Source organism: Bos grunniens, chromosome 22 (assembly GCF_055505025.1).
Source record: "Bos grunniens cultivar Pamir isolate PY7600 chromosome 22, Bosgru_T2T1.0, whole genome shotgun sequence".
NCBI lineage: Eukaryota > Metazoa > Chordata > Mammalia > Artiodactyla > Bovidae > Bos > Bos grunniens.
In genome coordinates this window covers 50350868-50373162 of record NC_141186.1, presented here as the reverse complement: position 1 = coordinate 50373162, position 22295 = coordinate 50350868, and the positions used below count along the sequence as shown (strand labels likewise).

The 22295-nt window shown below is 58.4% G+C and overlaps 1 protein-coding gene across 4 annotated transcripts in view; it reads right to left on the bottom strand.

Moving 5' to 3' along the window:
- Window positions 1–204: 204 nt before the first annotated feature.
- The window catches only part of CACNA2D2 (calcium voltage-gated channel auxiliary subunit alpha2delta 2), a 140366-nt gene continuing 118275 nt past the window's right edge, over window positions 205–22295 (bottom strand). Inside the window, exons 7-38 of one of the 4 annotated variants that reach the window (XM_086367876.1) lie at window positions 18185–18316; window positions 17931–17988; window positions 17173–17223; window positions 16957–17056; window positions 16694–16852; window positions 16348–16455; window positions 16171–16249; window positions 15541–15590; window positions 15263–15352; window positions 15000–15071; window positions 14740–14814; window positions 13442–13516; window positions 13280–13351; window positions 13110–13181; window positions 12933–12994; window positions 11962–12038; window positions 8065–8125; window positions 5627–5724; window positions 5227–5317; window positions 5063–5125; window positions 4823–4926; window positions 4349–4447; window positions 4169–4257; window positions 3934–3984; window positions 3629–3700; window positions 3373–3525; window positions 3176–3228; window positions 3002–3057; window positions 2741–2867; window positions 2543–2652; window positions 2365–2447; window positions 205–2240 (exon numbers count right to left, since the gene is read on the bottom strand). In XM_086367876.1, the coding sequence (XP_086224002.1) occupies window positions 2100–2240; window positions 2365–2447; window positions 2543–2652; window positions 2741–2867; window positions 3002–3057; window positions 3176–3228; window positions 3373–3525; window positions 3629–3700; window positions 3934–3984; window positions 4169–4257; window positions 4349–4447; window positions 4823–4926; window positions 5063–5125; window positions 5227–5317; window positions 5627–5724; window positions 8065–8125; window positions 11962–12038; window positions 12933–12994; window positions 13110–13181; window positions 13280–13351; window positions 13442–13516; window positions 14740–14814; window positions 15000–15071; window positions 15263–15352; window positions 15541–15590; window positions 16171–16249; window positions 16348–16455; window positions 16694–16852; window positions 16957–17056; window positions 17173–17223; window positions 17931–17988; window positions 18185–18316 (2783 nt within the window). In that variant the 3' untranslated portion in view covers window positions 205–2099. Of the gene's footprint in view, window positions 2241–2364; window positions 2455–2542; window positions 2653–2740; window positions 2868–3001; window positions 3058–3175; window positions 3229–3372; window positions 3526–3628; window positions 3701–3933; window positions 3985–4168; window positions 4258–4348; window positions 4448–4822; window positions 4927–5062; window positions 5126–5226; window positions 5318–5626; window positions 5725–8064; window positions 8126–11961; window positions 12039–12932; window positions 12995–13109; window positions 13182–13279; window positions 13352–13441; window positions 13517–14739; window positions 14815–14999; window positions 15072–15262; window positions 15353–15540; window positions 15591–16170; window positions 16250–16347; window positions 16456–16693; window positions 16853–16956; window positions 17057–17172; window positions 17224–17930; window positions 17989–18184; window positions 18317–22295 lie in introns of all 4 variants that reach the window. The other 3 variants (XM_086367874.1, XM_086367877.1, XM_086367875.1) reach the window with 3 other exon arrangements.

The following is a 22295-nucleotide window of genomic DNA, read 5'->3' as shown; positions in this document are numbered from 1 at the left end:
TTCCTGAAGGCTTTTGAGATGATTATAGAAGACAAAGGATGTCAAGGATCTGGCACTTAGGAGACCTGGGAAGCATCATGCCTTCCACCCACCAGAGACCTGGATTGGTATGGCTTCGCTCCCAACTGAGTGGTAAATGGTCAGGGCCACCTATCTTCAAGCCACCCAATCCTCACTCCAGGCAGACACAGTGTATGGGAACCATTTGAAGTGAAAATATGAACATTATTTAATAACTGATCTTCTGTAATAAACCATTTGAAAATATTTTACAAGGAATCACACACACAGTATTTTACAAAGTTTCTTGACTTTTTTGTCGCTGTTGTTTTTCCAACTTGTCTGTACAAAATAGAACAACCAAAAAAAAGGGCAGATAAAAGGAAATGGCCCCCCAGTCCCCCACAGATCCCCCGAGCCCGAGGTGAGGGGACAGCCAGGTCAGGTGGGTGATGAGAAGGATCAGACCCAGCTGGGGGTTGGACAACTACCTGATGGGGATTGTTTTGTCTGCTTTTCTGTTTTTTAAACTTAAAATATATATTAATTTTTCTGTATATGTTTGATTCTTTTTTATTTTTATATTCTCCATTGAGCACCTGACTACACTACAGTTACACACACGCCCCCACAAGACATGGCTGGCGTCTAGGCTGGGTGTACAGCATGGGTGCCCACCCTGGCACCAGCAGCAGGCATGGACCATACATACACACACACTGAGAAAGCGACAAGCAACGTGACATTAATTAACGGAGCCATTAATTAATGCATCACCCTCCCCCCTCCTCCCAGTCCATCTGAGCCCCATGGCCACATCCCCCTGCCTTCAGTACCCCAATAGTCCCCAGGCTGGGATGCCTTTGGGGGAAATGACCAGAATGAACGGTGTGAAGAGATGTTCCCAGGCCCAGCCTGTGTGTGCACAGAGTGTGTATATGTGTGTGCATATGTGCAAGTGTGTGTTCAGGGAGGAGCAGTTTGGCCAGGGAGTGTGTGTGTGTGAGAGGGAGATAGGCCTGAGTGTGTAAGGGCCAGATTGGGGGTGGGATGATCCAGCTAGGAGTGATCAAGTCACCGCCGCTAAGGCAAAGGGCGATGTCTGGTGAGAGTTCCTCTGCTGAGGGGTGCAGGCAGTGGCATGTGGTCCCCCTGGGGGCCTGACACTAGTGAGAAATGGTTACAATGAGCACCTGGCAGGGTCACGGGCATTTAGGGGACACTGGCGGCAAAGTTGGGACAGAGGGATCTTCCCCCTTTGCCACAGCATTTGGCACTGTTTGACATTCAGCTTTAGAGACAGAGGACCAGCTGGGTTACAGGTTAGATTAGAGGCTGACGGCGAGCAGATGGAGCCTGCATGTGCCGACCCTCCCACCAACCCCTCACCCTGTGTAAGGCTTTGTGAGCCCCTACCCTCACCCCACTCCATGGTGTGTGTGTCTGTGTTTGTGTGTGTGTCCTCCTGGGTATGTCTAACATGAGTCCAGTTTCTGCCCTCAGGGCTCCAGTTGTGTATGGGGTTGTGTCTTAGCCAGTGTCACTGTCACTGTCCTGCTACCTGCAGGGCTTGGGGAGGGATGGCTGTAGGCCTGAGAGAGGCAGGAGTTCACTGGGGGCTCTCCTGCCAGGACTTAAGCTGGGATGCACAGGCCTCAAACTGCCCATCACCATTTCCTCTATTATTCCCCGGGAATCCAGATTTAGTCCTGGGTGGGGCAGAAGGGCCAGGTTAGAGGAGTCCAGGTGGGGCAAGGCCTAGGTCTCCCACACAAAGGGAGCCTCAGGGCAGGGCGGGCAGTGGAGGCCTGGTTTGGCACCAGTACTGTGGCCTCCCTGGCCCAGCCCTCAGGAGTTGGTGAGTCCAGTGGGAATGAGAGGTCTGGGGACACTTTGACAGTTCAGCAGCGAGACGTGGCTTGGGGGCCAGAGACCTGCAGCGTCCTCCTTCGGCTCCCCCCACCCCCACCCCAAGGCGCAGATTCTGGGGGCCAGGAGCGCTCAGTTCCTTCATTGAGGAAGGGGGCAAGGCTCTAAGGCGGGGAGTGGAGGGCAGGGGAGCAGGGAACGGCGGGGAGGCCTGCTAGGGGGAGGGACACTCAGAGTCGGCGAGAGGGGTGGGCATGGACTTGAGGCTGTGGCCGGGGAGGCAGGCCCAGGAGGAGCAGCAGCTGGAGGGACACCAGGACGCCCAACGACGGGGGGAAGGAGGCTCCGCGGCCACAGTCTGAGGTATCTTCCTGTTGGGAAAAGAGGGAGCAGCCGGTCGGCCCGGGCGGGGATGGGCAGGGGGCGTGGCAGGGCCGCACTAGCCCTGGGGAGAGCGGGAGCTGCGGGTCAAAGCTGCCCTCCCCCGCTCCTTACCGTGGCGTTGTAGTCGAAACAGATGTGTGGGCCTCTCCGGTATCGCGGTCTCTGCACCAGTTCACACTGCTCCGGGCCGTCCGCTGGGCATGGGTGGGGAGTCAAGGAGGCGGCGGCACGGAGGGGGCGCGCGGGGGTGGAAGGGGGCGGGCGGCGGGGGGCGGCGCGGGCAGGATACAGTGTGTCTCTTTCTGCAGTAGCCGGCCGGCTTCACACTGGCTGCACAGCGGCTTCTCGGCCACCACGAAGAGAAGGTTGGTGTTGATCAGTCTCTGCGCGTGGAAGAGCCTGGAGGCAGCACAGAAGGGCAGGGGCACTGAGGTTCGCCCCGCCCCCTTCGCCCCTTCCCGCCCCTTTGGCCACGCCTCGCGAGCACCTGGAGCAGTTTCCGCAGTCGATGATGGCGTTGTAGGAGGCGTTCACCGAGCCGAAGTAGTACTGGGTCTGTTTCATGACGCAACTGCTCTCGCGCACCTCGGGGTTCCCCTCGGCCTCCGCGGGGTCTGCGAGGGCCCAGAGCGCCTCAGCCCCACCCCTACACCCAGAGCCTGGCTCAGCCATAAGCCCTGCCCTCCCTTTGGAGTTGGGTTCAGGTTGGGGAAGGGTTTTGAGGAGGGGCCTCTAAAGCCCAACCTACCTGCCTGGAACCAGCTGTGGTAGATGAGACCATAGAGAAGTTGCTGGAACAAAGACCTGCAGGGCATGGGTCACCGAGTGGGAGTGGTCAGCAGAGGCCTTACCCTGCCCCGTTGCTCTCCAGCCTTCCTGGCCAGGGAGCACCCTCCCTCTCCCAATTATCCCAGGAACTCACCAGGCTGCAGCAGACGTCCACCAGGCTAGGTTAAGGAAATCTGCAATGGTGGGCTGCAGTGGGGAAGAGTGGTGTGGGCTCCTACTGCTGACCAGGAACCCAGGTCACCCCCAGCTTGCTCATTAGAGGTGGGGGGATCCTCTGTGGGCAGGTATCCCAGTCCCCCCATCTCCAGGCCAGGTATTGCTGAGGCTCACCACAAAGATGCCCCGGGGTGCAGCACCCAGGTTGCCCGGGGGTAAGGGGGCACAGGCCGCCTGATAGTCGTAGGACTCCTTTCGGGTGTAGAAGGAGTTATTGTAGAGTGCCAGCATCAGGTTGGCATCCACTTCACTGAAAAACCTGCCCACCTGGGGATGCCGGGAAGGAGTGGGAGTCACAGGCCTGGCAGTGCCATACCCCCAGAAGTCCCAAACCCATACCTTCTCCTTCCACACTCTTCCTGACCCTCACCTGGTCCCACTGATGGTTCTGGTTTGACAGCACCAGGAATCCCCCATCATCAATGAGGACACAGAGCAGGTCCTGAGAGGTGGGGAAGGGGGAGGAAGGTGGGGAGGGGCTCTGGCCCAGCCCTTCCTCCCCAGACCCTGGTAGTGCAGTGGTTCAGTGGAGGGGGCACCATTCCCCCCAGTTCTGGCAAAGCTGTGAAGTCAGGGTGGGATGTTGAGACCCATTGGCTAAGGGATGGGCTAGGAGTTGCAGTTGGGACTAAGGTGTCTAGGAGTGGGGTAAGCAAGAGTTCAGGGCACACGCACCTCATTGTTAACCTCGCAGTCCATCTCACAGTGGCTGTTGGGGCCACACTGCTGGGCAGAGAGCAAGGACCGTAAGTGCCCACCAGTTTTTCCCCTCCCATCACCCTTTACATGTCGGGGTCCCTTGCCTCCCCATAGGCACCAGAGCCACTCTGAGTGGGAGGACTGGGAAGGGTTCCTGGGGACTCCAGAATGGGTACTTCTGGTCTTACTGCCCTCATCCTTGAGCAAATACCTTCTGAGGCTGGTCCTGGTGGGTACGGTTGCTGGCTAGCACCTTGAACTTCTCAGCCCAGGCCTCTAGGTCCAGCTTAACGCCTACCACTATGGGGGAGAGCAAGGGGGCCATCAATGCCCACCTGCCTGGGCAGCACACTGCCCAGTGTCTTTCCCCACCTCCACCCTGGGTATTCACCTGCTGGCCTCAGCGTACGTCCACCCAGGCTGAGCTCCACAGCTGTGCTGACAAGGATGCCCACCGTGTCATTCTCCAGCTCCAGAGGCCTTAACAGGGCTGGGGGTGGGTGGGGTGGGGTGGTCAGGAGTAGGGGCTGGCAGCCACGCTGACCACTCTGTGCTGGGCTCTGTGAGCCTAGGAGCCCGAGCCGGAGATGATCTCAGCCTAAGCACCCAGCACCCAGCAGAGTGTTTGGCACAGCCTGTGCTGTGCTGTGCTTAGTCGCTCAGTCATGTCCAACTCTTTTCGACCCCATGGACTGCAGCCTGCCAGGCTCCTCTGTCCATGGGGATTCTCTGAGAATACTGGAGTGGGTAGCCATGCCCTCCTCCAGGTTGGCACAACCTAGCCTTCCCTTTTTACCTGCCCCAGCCTCAGCTTCCCGCCTGCTGCCGTGCACCTGGACAGCACCTGGACAGGATGGACACTCACCATCCTGCTGGGGGGGCTTGAAGACATAGCCGTGGTTGTCCAGGCTGCGGCGGTAGAAGCTAGCGTTGAAGGGCTCGGGGTTCTCTGTCCAGTCTTCAGCTGCCCTGGTCACACAAGACAGGCAGAGGTTGGTGGAAGCGGGGAGACTCGTGAAGGCAGTGGTCTCAGCAGAGGCAAGGAGCCAGAGAGGCAGGGTCCCAGGCAGGGGCAGGATGTCAGGTAGCAGGGCGGGTCACTTACTTGTTGGGGAACACTCGAGTGATGCCACCGTCGGTGGCGGCAAACACGGCCAGAAGGCTGTACCTGGGGGCAGCAGGGAGTTGAGGTCACAGCCCTGCCTTCTGCAGGGCAGGGCTCCTGGGCCCATCCCAGCCTCCTGCCCCCACAGGCTGGGTGGTGCCTACGTGTTGAGATCCTGGTCCCGCCACACGCGCTCCACCAGCTGCTGTGTGATGCCTGTGTCCAGGATCAGGTTGTGCAGGAGGAAGTTGTTGCCTGGAACAGGAGGGTTGGGTGGAGGAAGTATCTTTTTTTTTTTTTTTTTTTAATTGAAGGGTAATTGCTGTACAGAATTTTGTTGTTTTCTGCCAAATATCAACATGAATCAGCCAATAGGGAGGGAGTATTTTCTTGTGGATCCCTGCCCACTCTCCCCGCTACCCCCAAAGCTCCAAGCTTTCCCAGGACCTGCCCTCGGCTTGGGTCTGCGTGTTTCCACACCTGCCCAGTGTCTGGGTTCCTCTGGGCTGCCCCTTTTTGCTGCCTGGGTGCTGCCCAGACCCAGCCGCCCCACCAGGCACTCACACTGTTTGGAGTCTGGAGTCACTTTCTCCATGAGCTCAATGAAGTTTTTCAGGAACTCGGTGTTGTTGTCTGAGGCATTCAGGTCCTTGCAATACTCTCTGGGGGTGGGGAGGGGCAAGAAGAGTGGGCTTTGGGGAGCTGTAGAGGGCAACAGGGTTGAGGCCTCCCAATAGGCCTGCCTGGCCCTTTGCCGAGAAGCCCAGGCCTTTGGGAGGGGCATGTGTATTCTCACAGGCTGCAGCAACTATATATGCCTGGCAGATTACCAGGTCTGAATGGGGAGGAGCTGACCCTCTTGGGTGGAAGAAGAAGAGAATGAGGGTCTGCACCCTGTACCCAAGCAGGTTCTCCTTTCTGGCATGGCCCTGCGGAGGCTCCCCCGTCTCCTGTGTAGCTGGAGCCACACGGAACACCTGGGAGGCCCCAGGAAATGCCCATGATGACCACAGTGGCGGAATTCCAGCAACGGCTTAGTCAGTCTAAGACTTCGTCCTGCTGCTTCTTTGGCTCCGTACCTTTGGGCAACTTGCTCAGGCTCCCCGAGCCTTAGTTTGTTTTCACAGTACTACAGAGGGGTTCAGGAAATTGGCGGGAACACATGGGTCCTTAGATTGGCTATTCCCTCTGCCCAGACTGTTCTTCCCCTAGAGGTGGACAGGCCAAACGTCTCACTTTCTCAAGGCCCTACTGGGTTCAGACTCTGGGTCCAAAGAACATGGGGGTTGTGGGGAGTGGGGAGATCTGCTTGGGGTTCTGCTCCCCAGGAAGTCTCGGCGAGCAGTCCTTCTACCCTGGTAGATGGAGCTATCATTCCTAATTCCTCATCCACACCCCTGCCACCAGGAACCTCCCTTCTGGCCTGCATGGCAGCAACTTTGTGGGAGCTTTTTTTTTTGGCTCTGCTGGGTCTTTGTCGCTGTGTGGGCATTTATCAAGTTGCGGTGCATGGGCTTCTCATTGCAGTGGTTTTTCTTGTTGCAGAGCAAGGGCTCTAGGGCACGTGAGCTCAGGAGTTGGGGCTCCCGGACTCTAGAGCACAGGCCCAGTAGCTGTGGTGCATGGGCTTAGTTGCTCCGTGGCATGTGAAATCCTCCGGGACCAGGGATAGAACCCGTGTCTCTTGCACTGGCAGGCAGATTCTTAACCACTGGACCACCAGGGAAGTCCTGTGGGAATTGTTAAAATGTTCTGCTTCCTGAGGCTGTGCAAGGGCACACAGCTTTGTGACAGCACCTGGGGCTGGGTCCCAGTCCACACCTACTTCCAGGGCCTTTGTGCAGCACACAGCCTGCACTTATGTGTGTGGAGGACACACCTGATACAGTCAGAGTGACACCCACACAGCTGTGCTTGGGATACAAGTCACCTGCAATCCCCGCTCCCACCGCCAGTATACATGTACACTCACCCAGCATATATTTATTGAGCTCTCCTGTGCCAAAGATACAGAGAGGACAAAAACAAACATGGTCCCTGCCCTCAGAGCTCCCTCGGGGTCCTGTGGGCCACACACAGGCCTTTGCACATTCCCACTGTCACCAGTGCACACAGCCACCCCACATTTACACTCGGACTCTTACAAATGTACACAAGGACTCACGAATACAAACACACATCTACAGAGTCACAGCGAACTTGGTGGGTGCATGCACACACGTGCACACACATGGAGATTAGGAGTGTCCAGAGCCCCCGTGTGGTGCCCGGGAGTGCCCATGGGTCTCTGTCAGTTGCACCCACCTGCGCTCATGCAAAGCCCAGGCCCCAGGGGAGGGCTTCACCACCCGGGGGCCCAGTGGTCTGCTCAGATGTGGGCCAACAGGCAGAGGGTGTGCACACGAGGGTGCAGGCCAGGGATGGTTCCAGGTCCAGGCCTGTGCTGGGCCCTGATCCTTTACTTGCCAGAGCAGCTCTTCACAGCCCTGTCCCCTCTGCCCTGTCCCTCCCCGCTGGTCCTCAGTGAGCCATCACACCTAGACGGGATGCTGTCAACAGGGGCTCTGGCTGGCTCGGTCCCCACACCCACACAAACACTGACTGACACAGACGAGGACGGGTGCGGGGTGGGATTGTGGGGGAGGGCACCACAAACCAGAGCAGCAGCTGCCCGGTGAGGGGCGTGCTGCGGACAGCCGGCTCAGGGCGGAAAGGGCTCTTTCCTGGTGGCCTGCGGGGGGGCAGGGAAGGTCAGCGGAGAGTCCAGAGCCCTCCCGCCCGAGGCCTGGTGGGAGCCGAAGCTGTGGGCAGCTGGCCAGTGCTGCCTGGTGCGGCGACATGGCCCGGATATGCACACGGCCGCACATACGGGGCTATGCGTGGCGGGGGGACACTGCACAGGACACAGACACACACAGCTCCAGGCAGCAGTGCAGGAGGCGGGGCCAGGGAGGTCGGGTTGGGAGGGTGGGGACACCTCAGCAAGGCCACACGCAAGCTACCTGGGAGCAATGAAAACATGTCCTTCAGACTCAAAGCTGCTGGGGAGCAGGAACTCAAAATCTGCAACAGAAACGGGGGGTTATCCGGCGGGGGCTGGGGAGGTGGGAGGCCAGGGGTTCAGAGCTGACGGGGCTGGAGGGAGAGGGAAGAGGGCGGCTGGAGGGAGGGAGACACCAGCAAAGAGGAAACCCGCCACTTCCATGTTCAAGTTCGAGCCAGAGAGAAGGGGCAGGCGGGGAGGGGTGGAGGGCCTGTGGAGACTACAGCATCGCAGGAGGAGGGCAGTTATAGCCAATATGTTGCCCAGGCCTGGTCCTCTGTCGGCAGTGAGTCCCTTGGCGTGGCTGTATATGCTTCCATACGGCTGTATAGCACATATACACGGACACACACACACACATATATATACACACACTGCTATATATATGCATGGTCTGGGGGAGGCGCCAGTCTCGCTCTGATCACATCCATAATGGAAAAAAAACCGCATGCTGAGCTTCCTTTGCCTCCAAAGAGACTTTGAGGAAGGGGAATTGGCTTTTGGCTGCGGATTTTTCTCTCTCTTTGCTGTAGCTGTTTGCATTTTGGTAGGTCTCGCTTTTGTTCTGTGTCAGGCATCAACATGGCCAAACTGAGGGGGTCTCTCACGGGCACAGACAGTCCAACCAGAGACGGTGTGGGCAGCTGGCGGTGAGCTGCAGTGCATTGTGGGGGGTCCAGCGGTCTTCCCTGGGTTAGAAGGTTGGGTGAAGGGAGATCCTGGAATGTTCCCATATTGTGGGAGGACGTCTGCGAGCTGGGAGGGCACAGAAGTGCTTCTTGAACCTGAACACCTGCCTTCTTGGGCTGGGGGCCTGAGCGCAGGTGGGGAAGAAGGGCTGGGTCTGGTCTTTCCTTCTGAGGACTTGTCTGGTCTCAGTGCAGCAAGGGAGGAACTGGGGGCTCCAGAGAACGCATGGGATGCTGTTGAGGGACCCATCCATTGGGCCTCTATGTGTATGAGAGTGAGCATTTACGTATGAGCGTGTATGTACATGTGAGAGCAGGTATGTATGTGTGTTTGCATGAGTGTGTAAGCACATGTATACGTGTACAAGGGTCCCTGTGTGGGTCTGTGAGTGAATCTGGGGATGTGGCTACTAGGGCTCCTCTGGGGTTTCTCCCTACCCAGCGGGACTGGCCACCTCGCTGGTCCGTGTCTGGGAGGTAGTCCTCTGCTCTGACACGCTGGGCAATGCACCTCCACATCCTTTCATCCAGATTCTGATCTCTCCATTACCCCAGGGCTTTACTGTTGTAGAAGCAGGGTCCTCCCTGATCCAGAATACTCCCACAAGGCACTGCAAGATTCTGGACTTGGGGTGTCTTAAGGCGCTGGGCAGTCACTGGTTGGACTGTTGCTTTCTGATAGGACTGTGAGGCAGGGTTTGGACACAAGCCGACAGGGAGGGGTAGGGGTGGGGAGAGGAGGAGGAGGAGAAAGAAAAAGAGGTGCGGGAGTAGGAAGGGAGACTATGCTATGGTTGTCATTGTTATCAGGGCCCTGCATTGCTGGGGTCCCTGGAAAGGGTGTGGGAGGGCAGAAAAGACAACTCAAGCGAGTGGGAGCAGGGCACGTCCTCCACCTCCACCCAGACCAGTGGGGGCAGCGGGATCCCCTTTGCTGGACTAGGCTGGACAGGGCCATGAGGGCTTCTTGGGGAGGCCCTACTTCTCCTTGGGGGCTGGGGACAGGACATCTCCCCATGGCTCTCCATGCCCCATGCCTAGGTGTGAGGGCCTGTCCATGCACCAGAGGCAGAGACCCTTGTGTGCTGACCTCTCTCAGTACTCTTGTTCTTTGCTGGGGCCTGTGAATTCTCTGCCTACCTTTTCCCTGAACTCCCTGGCTTAAGTACCTCTGAATGTCAGAAGCTTTTTCTTCACCCCCAACCTGATTCCCTCTAAGCTCCTCTGCTGGCCCTTGGGGGTCCCTTCTGTTCCCAGCCAGACTTGGGACACCAAGTCAGCCTGTATTTCCCAGGGGAACACCTTCCCCATACCTGACCTCTCACACCAGGAGCAGTCTACACCCCAGGGCAGGGCTGGACCATAGGCCTCAGCAAAGTCACCAGGCACAGGGACTTCAGCACCTCGGCCAGCGCCCTGTCTGCCTTTGTCTCCTGGTGGCCTGGCTGTTGCCCAAGCCTGAGCCTCTGCCCCAGGGTCAGGGTGTGGGGCTTCCGAAGCCTTTTGTCTCCCCCTGGGAGGGCTTCTGGAGACAAACTGGAGAGGTCAGAGGAGAAAGTCTCTCCCTGAGGAAGTCTCACATAAGCCCCCTGAGGACTGATCTACCTCCTACATCTCAGGCCCCCTGCCCTGCTGGGTGGGAGGTGGCAGACAGGCATGTAGCCCTCTCCCCACTGTTGAGTTGTCTTGGAGGGACAGACAAAATGGAGGAGGGGAGCAGAGGCCTGCCCAGAGGGAACCAGGAAGATAAGGATAGGGTCTGAGCTCTTAGAACACGCTGGAGACCACTCTGCAGGCAGGGCCCAGGGGAAAGGGCTGCTGGCTCTAACAGAGGTTTAGGGATCAAAGGAAAGGCAAGAACTAGAGGAGCCCAGGGGATGCTGGCGGGGAGCCCTGGAGAGCAGGGGTTTGGCTGGTCCTGGGCAGGGAGGGGGGCAAGCAGGACCGTGAGGACAGGGGGTGGGGTGGGGAGAGGAGGGTGCACTGGTTCTGAATATACTTGCCCTTCAGTTTGCTGATTGGCACTGGGACAGTCCACCAAGAGAGAAAGCGAGGAAAACAAAAACAACACAAACACAAAAACAAACGAAAAGGGGGAGGGGAAGGGGAGGGGCACAAACAATATTTTATTCAATGGCTGTTTGAATGAAAATATTGTGTCTCATCATCATACCGAAAGGAAACTTCTTGCAAAAAAACGACATGAGAGAGAAAGAGAGAGCGAGAAAACTCAAAGGAGATGAGCCCCAGTCGGCCAGGCAGGTGCAGGGTAGGGGGGCGGGGGGCTCCCGGTGGGGCCGGAGCCCCAGCCTCCCTCCCAGTGACCTCGGGCGGTGGGCAGGCGGGGCCACAGGCTCCCGGAGGCCTCTGGGGGAGGCCCAGGGTGAGCAGGACATGCAGGGATGAGCCACAGGCAGAGGAGCTGGGAAGAAGGAACGGTGCACGAGGCGGGGTGGGCGGGGGGCAGAGGCCGGGAGGAAGGAGGGAGGAAGGAGCAAAGGAGGGGAAGGGGGAGGAGAGCATGGGAGAGGCTGAATGGGGGAGTGGGGGGGAGGGAATGTGTGGGACCGAAATGGAGGGACTGAGCAGAGGGAGGGAGAGAGAGAAGGTGCGGGTTCAGGGAGGGGAATGGAGGAACGGGAGGAGAGAGGGAGAGGCAAAGGTGGAGTGGAAGGGAGGCGGGAAGGCAATGGAGGAAGAAGGTGGGAGAGGAGGTGAGAGGAAGATAAGGGAGGACGAGTTGGGGGGCAGAGTGGGGGGAGACCCAGGGGGTGGTACCACTGGGGGAGAGAGCTGCACGGGGGAGCTGGGGTGAGAGAGATGAGAGGAGGGTGTGTCTTCCAAGAACTCAGCCCCCAGGGGCGTGTGGGGGGAGGCAGGCTCAGGAGGGAAGACACGGAGGAGGAGAAGGCAAAAACAAAAACCTCAACGGAAACCATGAGAGAATGGTCTGGAACCAAATCTGAGAAAAGGCGAGCATGCAGAGTTCCACAGACTTTCCGATGGCCGGTGCCCCCAACCTGCGGGCACCTGGTGGGGGGGGGCGTGGGCAGAGTGGGCAGGAGGGGCCACCCGGCCACAAGCGGCTGGCTGTGCTGCCTGGGGCCGGCCAGGGTGCAGGGGCAGAGGCGAGGGTGCAGGGCGCAGGCAGGGGCCGGGCCACTTACACTTGACCTGTAGGATCTGGTCGCTGAGGTTGGCTTGGAGGTAGAAGGTGCTGTAGGGTGGAAGCACGAGCCCGAGGCTGGGGAGGAGGGGAGGTGGGGAGCAGAGGTCACAGCTGGGAAGGGGAGGCCACACTGCAAGCACCCTCCTCCCCGTGGCCTTGGAGACCACCAGGTACGCCTCTCCCTGGTTTGCTGTGCCACATTCATGGTCTAGGGGCCTGGACCCGCCAAGTCCCAGACTCTCCTGGAGGCCTCCGAACTCCCAGTCCCAAGGCAAGTTTCCCCATCCTGTCCCTCACCCCAGTAGCCTCCCCCCATCACATCACCTGGCCAGCTAGCCTCCCCCACCTGGCCAGCAGCACACTCACAAGGGGCAGAACACGGTCAGTGAGCTAGGTTGTGGGGGTGGGGGTGCTGCCACCCCCATGAGAGCGGGGTCCAGAGTCCCCAGAGATGAGGGCTGGCACTGACACAGTGAGGGCAGTCGTGGGCTGGCACTGTAGTGTGAAGGAGGGGACCATGAGGCACACGGAATACAGCCAGCGGGTACTGACTGGGCCTGACCCTCCGGGGGAGCGGCTCCGGGGCTGTGATGGCCGCAGAGGGATGACATCCTGATTCAGACATCCAGGGATACAATCAAAGCCGGGAGGGAGGGGTGTAGAGTGCGGTGGGGTAGCCGGGAGATGTCAGATGCTCTGACCTTTCTCTGCCCTGCGCTCCCAGGAGACACTGCTGGTTCATGAAGGGCCAGCCAGAGACCCTTGGGGACTGAGCACCCAGAGGGTGAGAAGTGAGCAGTCTTGGCTGCTGAAAGCCCCGGTAGGATTGGGGAGAATGGGCACATGGGTAAGGGAGGGAGGAGCAGCAGGGCTCAGGCTCTGGGGCTCTGGGGGTGGGAAGGGAGCCCCAGCAGGGCTCAGGCTCTGGGGCCCCCGGCCCCTCCCTGCCTGCCCAGCCGGCCGGCTCACCTGTAGTTGGTACTCCTTATGGGCACCCAGGTGTAGTTCCGCGTCACCTCGTCTATGTACCTCTGGGAGAAAATGCTGGGTCAGGTACTTGGGGCAGCAGGCAGGGGTGAAGTGGGGGGGTTTGAGGGTGTGACACCCCCACCCCAACCTGCTGTCCCCCTTCCGCCACCTTCTCACCTCGTCCAAGGACTTGACCAGGGTTCTGATCTGTTTGTGGCCCTTGTTGCCATCGATCATGCTCCTGCGGATCTGGAAGGGCATGAGACGTGAAGGGCGGAGCCCCGACCCTTCCCTGCTCCGGGTGCCCCTCCTTCCCCGCCCATCCCTCCTTTCCTTCTTCTCCTTACCTCCTCCTTGTTCTCATCCTCCAGCTCTGCATCCAGGAAGTCCAGGGTCACAGGCTCCCGGAAGTTGGTGGTCTAGGGGAGGCCGGGTAGGAAGTCAGGAGTCCCGCTCTCACAGGGTTCACCCCCCCTACCCCACCCTGCAGGCCACCCTACCTGGCTCACCTGGGGCTTGAGGTTCGGGTGAAGCAATACGTAGCCATTCAGGTCAATGGCAAATACGTAGCCGTTGGCTCCAAGCTGGGGGTGTAGATAGGGAGCTTAGAGCCTGGAGGGCTGGGTAGGGGTTTCCCGGTCTCCAGGCTCTTCCTCATCCTGCCTTCCATGCTGCTGGGGGGTTGCCATCTGCCTGCCTTGGCCAGGGCCCCCACATGCCATGCAGCCCCAAGCCTACCTGTTAAGCCAAGCCCAGCAGGCTGGTGCCCCTCATGCAGCAGCCCTTGCCCACGCTGGCCAGCTCTGTGGGACCTGAATGCGATCTGGCCTGCTCAGCTCCTCCCCCTGGCTCTCATGATCAGTGGGTCCTCTCTACCACCACTGGCCCCACAATGCACTCCCTTGTACTGACCTCCCCTTCCCTCCCCACTGAAGTCTCTTCCTGTTCCCCATCTTGGTAGAACACAGGGGGACAAGTGTACCTTTGGACTACCTGAGGCAGCCCTTCCAGGTGGAAGGGAAAGAAAAGCAGGGCTCTAGACCCGCCCCTTACCTCTCTGAGGCAGTTTTCTCACTGCACATGGAGGCCAGCGACCCGGGGCCTTCACGGGGCTCACCTCTCAGCATGCTGACATGCATCTCCCAACCCTTTCACAACCAAATCCCAAACTCCCTTTGCCATAGGCCCTGGGCCAGCCACCATGATCTAGCCCCTTCCCTGGCTGTGATTCTGTTTTTCACCTTTAAGCCTTTGTCCAGAGAGTTTCCTCTGCCTCCAAGGCTTGCCTTCCCCTCCTTTCTATCTGGGACACTCCTGCCTAGGTGACAGACCAGGGGTTGGCAAACTAGGGCCCAGGGACCACATCTGGCCCGCTGTCTGTTACTGTAGTGCTGTGAGCCAAGAATGGTTTTTACATTTTTAAATGACTGAAAACCAGGAATTTGTATTTCATGACATGTAAAAATGATCTGAAATTCAAATTCCAGTATCCACAAACAAAACTATATTGGAACATAGCCATACCCATTTATTTATGTTTTGTCTCTGGTTGTTTTCTCAATACAGCAGCAGAATTGAGTATGAGTATTTAGGTTGGCAGAGCCTAAAATACTCACAGTCTGGCCCTTCACAGAAAGTTTGCCCATTCCAGCTCCAGGCCCAAGGTCGTCTCCTCTGGAAGCCTTCCCTGACTGCCTGAACTCAGAGGACCCCACAGAGCTGTGGGATCCTGATCGGCCGCTGCTGAGCCTGGCTTACGTCCACAAGAGAGGGAGAGCAGGGAGATGGAGAGGGGAACTACACTCACTGTGTAGTTGGGAGTCAGCCTCTTGATGTCATTCAGAGCCACATCGATGCCCATCACGCCCAGGATCAGCTGGTTCTGGAAGCAGAGGCAGGGGTCTGCAGTGGGCTCAATTCCACGGGAGGGGGTCACCTTGCCCAACTGCCCACACCCATGACCTCAAGCTGCTCTCACAAGTGGCCACCCTGGTCTGGTCTGCAGCTTCCTGTCCTTCCTCCATCCCAGACCTGCTATGGGCCTGCCCAACCCTCCCCAGGCCTCACCTTCTTTTCCCCAGGGCCGTCTTGTGTCAGGTTGAAAACAGGGAGGGTCCCTGTCACCACCATCCCCAGCCCCTGAAAGGAGAGGAAGAGTATGGGTCAGACTCCTGTGGGCAGCCATGCCCCCACCCTGAGTGTTCAGAGCAGGGGGCGCTGCAAGGACAGGCCACCTCTTTCTCATTTGTTTGGTTTACCACCATTGGGGGCCCTCACAGGACTTGACCCTGTGGCACATCCCCTGACCCGTCCATGCCCTGAGGCCTTACCAGTGCATCCTCGTACACATTAGTCCATTGCACCTGCTTGGCCTCCTTGCCCGCCAGCACCATGGGCCTGCCCAATACGTCAAGATATTCCTGGGGAGGGAGCGGGGCAGGGGTGGGGTCATGAGTCTGCCCCTCCCACTGAATCTTCCCGGTTCTGTCTCCCCATGTGTCAATCAGCCACCAGGGGGCGCTCACATCACACAGCAGCCCGTCTTTGCAACGTCCCAGCCAAGCAAAGAAAAGGGGCTGCGAGGAGGGCTGGCCCACCCCAGTCTTACCTGCGTGTTGATGCGGATGGCACCAATGGAAGGGATCTCAAAATAGTAACCTGCGAGGGCAGGGGAGACAGAGGTGGGCCTGGGTGGTGGTGCTCGGGAGCATGGCACAGGGGCCCTGTACTCTGGGGGTGTGTCTGCAGCCCTGACTTGTCTCTCGGGTTCCCTTTTTTTGGTGTCATTTCCCCTGAACTCACGTCCCTTTAGTGCCCCCCTGCCATTACCCTGTGACAACATGGAAGGGGCTGTGAGAGTGGGGGTGTAAGGAAGCAAAACTGGGATGAAAGCAGGAGCCTGAGGCCTGAAGGCCCTCATTCTAGGATGGCGGTGACATTCAGGTCCACCAGTGGGTGAGGCCCAGTTGTGTGGAGAGATGGACTGATCAGCAAACAGACCCCGGAGCAGACAAGCGGGGGACATGTGGACAATGGACAGTCAGATGGGCAGAAAGAAGCTGAGTCAGACGGACAAGGTAGCCACACAGACAGACAGACAGTCATACATATGGAAAGACAAGCAGTGGACGAACAAGGAGGGGGAAAGCTGAACATACGGAAGGACAGGTGGACAACCAGCCCAATGGATGGCGGGACACGGCAGGCAGGGCCCGCGGCAGGGACGCCGGGTGAGTACCTTTGTTGGTGCAGGCCATCCACTGCAGCGGTGTGACGTCATAGTTGTGCTGCCCCACGGAGAAAGTGAACACGCGCACCTGTTTGGGGCTTGAGGTTACTGCCGTGGCCACCAGTGGACAGCCCCTCCCTTGGACCGGGCCAGGTCAGGGCAGCTCCCGCCTGGGCTGAGCCTCACCGTCCGGTTGGGCCAGTTGTACTTCTCAAAGACGTCCTGCACGCGGTCCTCGCCACCATCCGTGAACATCATGATCATCTTGTTGCAGTTGGCACGAGTGATGTTGGGCTGGGCAGGAGGAGATGTGGGGATGGTCAGCTCTGGGCCCCTCCCCAGTCCCGGGTGGGGGTCTCTTTCCCCAGGGTAGGCCTGCCCTCTGCACCTCCCCTGCCCACAGCAGACGGTGCTGTCTGCCCGACCTGCCTTTTGGATGCTAACGAGGCCATCTGTCTTGATTTTCCTGGTGTCACCAAGCTCAGGCCTCTGCCTATCCCTGGCCACCCGCTCGCCCACCCAGGGGGCTCACGTTCTGCAGCTGGTCGAAGGCGTACTCAAAGCCGGCCTTGTACCCCGTGGTGCCCTTGGCCACCATGCCCTGCACAGCTTCCTTGAACACCTTCTTGTTACGCACGTTGGCCTGCACCAGGTGTGTGAAGCATGACACAGGCTGTGCCTTTTCGTTGAACTGCAGGGACCGAGACAGTAGTGAGTGGCCTCAGGCTGGCCCAGGGAAGGAAGAGGTTGCATGGGCTGGGAGGGAGTGACCTATTCCTGGCCCCTGGCACTCACCGAGGCCACGTTGACATAGTCGTCGTCGGAGAGCGTGTCGAGCATCTCACAGACTGACGTCTTCATCAGCTTCAGGGTTAAGCCACTCACACTGCCACTCCTGGGTGGGGGGGTGGTCACGGAGGCGCCTGGTAGTACTCCCCCAAGATGTTCCCCAGCAGCAGATTCCAGTCCCCAGCCCTGCCCCCACCCCACTGGCCAGTGCCGCTCACTCACACATCCACGATGATGACCATGTCCTTGGGCGATGAGGCCCCCTGGATATACCTGCCCAGGAGAAGCCTCAGTTAGGGCCAGCCTTACTGGGACCTTGCGAGGGGGCGGTTCTTCCTTCCTTCACCCCCATACTGATTCAATGTTTCTATGGTGCGTCCATGGCCTGGGCTGGACAGGGTTCTCGGCTCTAAGGATACCACATTTAATGAAACAGTCCTTGCCCGTGGCATGAGTGACCTGACCCCCAACACATGAACAACCCCAAGGAGAGGTGAGCACGTGATCCAGAGAGTGGACAGGAGGCATGTTCCGTGGCCTCAGTGGCTTGTCATTTCCGCTGGCCCTGGTTGAGGCACCAAGGGCAGAGAGTCATAGCTGCGAAGGGGGTTGAACAAGTGGCAGGGGACGAGGCCATGAAGTATGGCAGGAGAGGCAGGGAGCGGGTAAGGGTGTCTAGGGCTCCGATGGAGTACAGCAGAGGCTGGCCAACCCTGCAGAGGACACACCCCCCTTGGGAACCCCCACGGGCCCAATCCCTCAGTCCCGAGAGGGTGGAGAGCAGGGCAGTGGATGAGGGCAGAGGCAGCTGGGAGGCCTGCCTGGGTGATGGGATCCATTTTCCAGTGGCAACGATGTGTGAAATGAAAATTGGATAGAGCTGGCTGCGCCCTGCTCGGAGGCCTGGATACTGGGAGGGAGGGGAGCGGGCAGGCGAGCTGAGGGGGGTGTCCCTGCCCAACCCCTCCCTGCTCGCTCACCAGGGTCTCCTTCGGACATCGTACAGGTCAATTTTCTTGGGGGCTCGCCACGGCGTAGCTACGGGAGGAAAGGAGATGACTGGGGGGTGCCGGCAGGGAAATGCCTGGCCCTGGTAGCAGGCCTTGCAGCAGTGGGCCAGGCCACCCTGCAATGGACAAGGTGACCATCCCCTCCCACGCACCCAGGATGAGGGGCCAGGGAGGTGGAGGGGCGTGGGGTGCTGAGTGGACTGGGGAGATGGGCTGGTGCCCACCTGGATAGTAGCGAGTGACTCCCGTGGCGCTGCCAAAGACCTGCCACAGGAGCGTGGGGTCCTGCCTGCGGTTCTCCATGAACACATTCTCCAGGGCCTCTGTCCAGTTGAGCTCATTGAGGATGACGGTGGCTGAGGGGGAAGCAGGGGGCTGGGGTGGGAAGTGCTTCGGCGGTTCTCCTGCTGAACCTCCTGACGACACCCACTCACGTGCCTCCCACTCAGAAAGTTCTCTGCCTCCTCGGGTCTCCCTCACTTCCCAGGGCTCAGCCAGGGCCGCACCAGCTCCTCCACGAAGATATCCTGGTCCTCATCCCCTCTGAAGAAACAGCTCAGTCTGCCCTCAGCCAGGGCCCCAGATGACCAGGCAGGGCACCTGGGGCCTGTGGCCCCTGCAGAGGGGCCACCCAGGTGGCAGGGAGCTCTGAGCCCGAACGCCTGTTCAGCCTGCTGCGGGGAGCTTGCCGCTGGCCCCTTGGGAGCTCACCCACTCAGCATGTACTCCGGGCTGCAGCCACAAGAAAGCAATTAAGGGCCCGATGATGGGGCTGGAATTATTCAGCTATTAAGGTACCTGATAAGCTGGAAGCCACTCAGCTCCATGATTAATCAACTAGGGCCAGGAGCAGGCAGGGGTGGGGGCAGGGGCTCTTGGCAGGGCAGGGGATGTGCCATGATCCTTCTCCAACACTGGCACGTGAGCTTACACACACACACACACAGCCTGCACTTGCACACTGCATGCAGTATACACCAGGCATACCTACATCTCACCTCTGTGTTTCCAGCGACATGTGTCACCTCCTCACCCCTACACCTACCTGGCCAGCAGCCTGACTGTGGCCATGGGCACAGGGGCACACGTGCTCATACCTGCGTACCAGTCTGCCCCTACAGGAAGACACCCATGAGTCCTGCTTTCACCTCCCCCAACAAGTTACCCCACCCTCCGTCTCCTCCAGCCGCTGTGGCTGCGCATGTGACTGGTGTGTGGGGGTGGCCAGACCCTCCCCCCATATGCACTCACAGAGTAAGGCTTCTCTCAGACGGACGGACTCCATCCTGTAGATCCCTCAACCTAGGCAGAGACTCAGGATGGCTTACAGTTGAGGCCCCACTGCCCCTCAACTCAGGACAGCCCTAAATCTGCCCAGTGTAGGTGTGTAGCCCATGTCCTCACATGTGCATTGTACCTCAACTTGCATGTGGGACACTCAGGAAAAACAGCAGGTCTGCTACTGTCAGGCCTCTGTCCCCCAACAGCTCCCCCAGGGGCTATTTCTTCCTCTAACTTCTCCCACCTCCTTTCTCCCCCGGTGGAGCCCTGATACCATCCCCTCTCGCTGAAGATGCATGCCCCAGACAAGAACCAGAGAATGCCTTCCAAAGGCTCTGCTCTTCTCTCAAGGGGCTTCCCCGGTGGCTCAGCGGTAAAGAATCAGCCTGTAATGCAGAAGCCGCAGGAGACAGAGGTTCGATCCCTGGGTCAGGAAGATCCCCTGGAGGAGGGCATGGCAACACACTCCAGTATTCTTGCTTGGAGAATCCCATGGGCAGAGGAGCCTGGCGGGCTAAAGTCCATAGGGTGGCAAAGCGACTTAGCATGCATGCTTCTCTCAAGAAACACTTAGAAGAGATGAAGAGCTGTGATTTACATTTTGTTTGATCTTAAGTTTTTGGCCATGCTGCATGGCATGTGGGACCTTAGTTCCCCAACTGGGAATGGACTGCGTGCCTCCTGCAGTGGAATCATGGAGCCCTAAGCACTGGACTGCCAGGGAATTCCCAAAGCTGGGATTTAAAGATACAAATGCAGACTTCTCTGGTTGTCCAGGGTTTAACACTTCTGAGTTCCCACTGCAGGGGGCACAGGTTTGATCCTTGGTCAGGGTACTAAGATCTCTGCATGCCACATGGACCAAAAAAAAAAAAAAAGCAAATGCTCCAGGGTCAGCCCACAGCCTAGGTTGGTGTTTAGTCGCTGAGTCATGTCTGACTCTTTGCAACCCCACGGACTGCAGCACACCAGAGTTCCCTGTCCTTCACCGTCTCCTGGAACTTGCTCATACTCATGTCCATTGAGTCAATGATGCCAGCCAACCATCTTCTGTTGCCCCCTTCTCCTCCTGCCTTCAATCTTTCCCAGCATTGAGGTCTTTTCCAGTGAGTCGGCTCTTCCCATCAGGTGGCCAAAGTATTGGAGGTTCAGTTTCAGCACCAGTCTTTCCAATGAATATTCAGGGTTGATCTCCTTTAGCAACGATGGGTTTGATCTCCTTGCTGTCCAAGCAACTCTCAAGAATCTTCTCCAGCACCACAGTTCCATAGTTTGAAAGCCTCAATTCTTCAGTGCTCAGCCTTCTTTATGGTCCACCTCTCACAGCCTAGGGGGCGCCAGCATATTTCAGGGCATTCTTCCCTCTGCTCTCCAGTCTGTGGAGCCGCTGCTGTCTGTCTGCTGTCTGCCCCCTTCAGCGCTCTCTCCCTTCTCTCTGGCCCTGCAGCTTCTCTTAACTGACCGTAATGTGAAAACAAAACACATTTCTAGCATTGGTTGTGCCTATTGAACAGTATGTTATGGTTTCGTTCCTAATTTAGAAACTTAGTGAGTTGTACAATTTCTATTTTTCTCTCTAAGGAAAAAATGAAGTCAGAGTCTCCAATGTTTCACACTGTACTGTCTGCCCTGCGAGAGTCTGCCTGGCAGGTCCCAGCCATCACTGGATCTCAGTTTCCCCCATCTGCACAATGAGAGGCTTAGGGCAGACAGATCACCCTGGGAGCCCCGCTAGCTGCTGGCAGAGGGGTGTCCCTGACTCAGGTCAAGGACCAAGAGGGGGCCTGGTTGGCCTGTCCCATGTATCCATGACCACCTGCCTGCTCACGCATTCACCGTGAGACACACTCGTGCACACACTACAATCAGCCCTCCACCTGGAAAAGGCGTGCTCCTCAGCCCTGTGCATACACACCCACACTCACGTGCCCACACTCTTAGATCACACTGAGCTGGGAAACGGGGACCATGCCCCCTCAGGCAGGCGATTACAGATTTAATTAAAAGTGACACAGTAAATAAAAAACACATAAAATGTAATTTGTGTGGGTAGCGAGGGGTGACTGGGGAGGGCGGTGTGGCTCCTGTTTTAATTAGCGTGCCTGCCTGCGATAGTGCCCCTTGACTGGCTCAGGCAGGTGGCCTGTGGGCGGCCCTTGGGTGGGGGGACACCCACCGCCACTCCTGCCTGAGGCTGCCCAGATGGCCTGGCTGGCCCTAAAGGTGGACGGGGCCTCCTTGAGAACGCTGAAGGATTCCCAGGGTTTCTGAAGATCACTCGGAAGCTCCAGAACCTTTGCTTCAAGAACCGCCACCCGTGGGCCCTCTGAATTCTGAGGCTACCCTGTGGGTGCCCCCAGGATTATGTCAGGATCAAGAGACCCCAGAGCCTTCAATCCTGCAGCCAGAGCTCCCCAGTCAGTGTTCGACTCTTGGCTTCTTCTCCCTGCACCTCCCATGTTCTTCAGCAAGGTCATCCTCATGTCTGACTGGAACCCTTTTCGCTGTAGTGAACTGATCTCCACATTATGCCAAGATACACTGTCCCTGAGCTGGGAATCTCAGCCCCTGACCTCTATCTCCACCCCGCCCCGCCCCACCCACCAAAGAGGATGAGGAAAGTGTTACAGGGTCCATGTCTGTGAAGGAGAAGTTGCTCCCTGTTCTCCCAACCCCTGTGTCCATCTGCTGCGGTAGCTCCTCAACCCTTCCTGCCTGCGGCCAGGGAATGGGCGAGGGCCGGGGGAGGAGCTCCTCTGGAGACAGTGGGGACTTGGCCCAGCATGTGGGGGAAATAGTTATGTGCATGCATTGTGTGGGCACGTGGGTATAGGCAGGAGACCACGCATGCACAAGGGGAAGAGGCCCAGCGTTGCATACCCTGCTGAGAGGCAGTGTGAGGCTGTGCCTGAGAGTGGCCTGGTGCCTGTGTGTGGGCGGCTCTGAGAGGTGAGCACGTGTGACCTTGGGTGCAGGGGGCTGAAGGTGGATGGCACTGACTTAGTACCCGGGACCTGGCAGTGCCCGGGCAGTGGGCCGTGCCCCCCACGATGG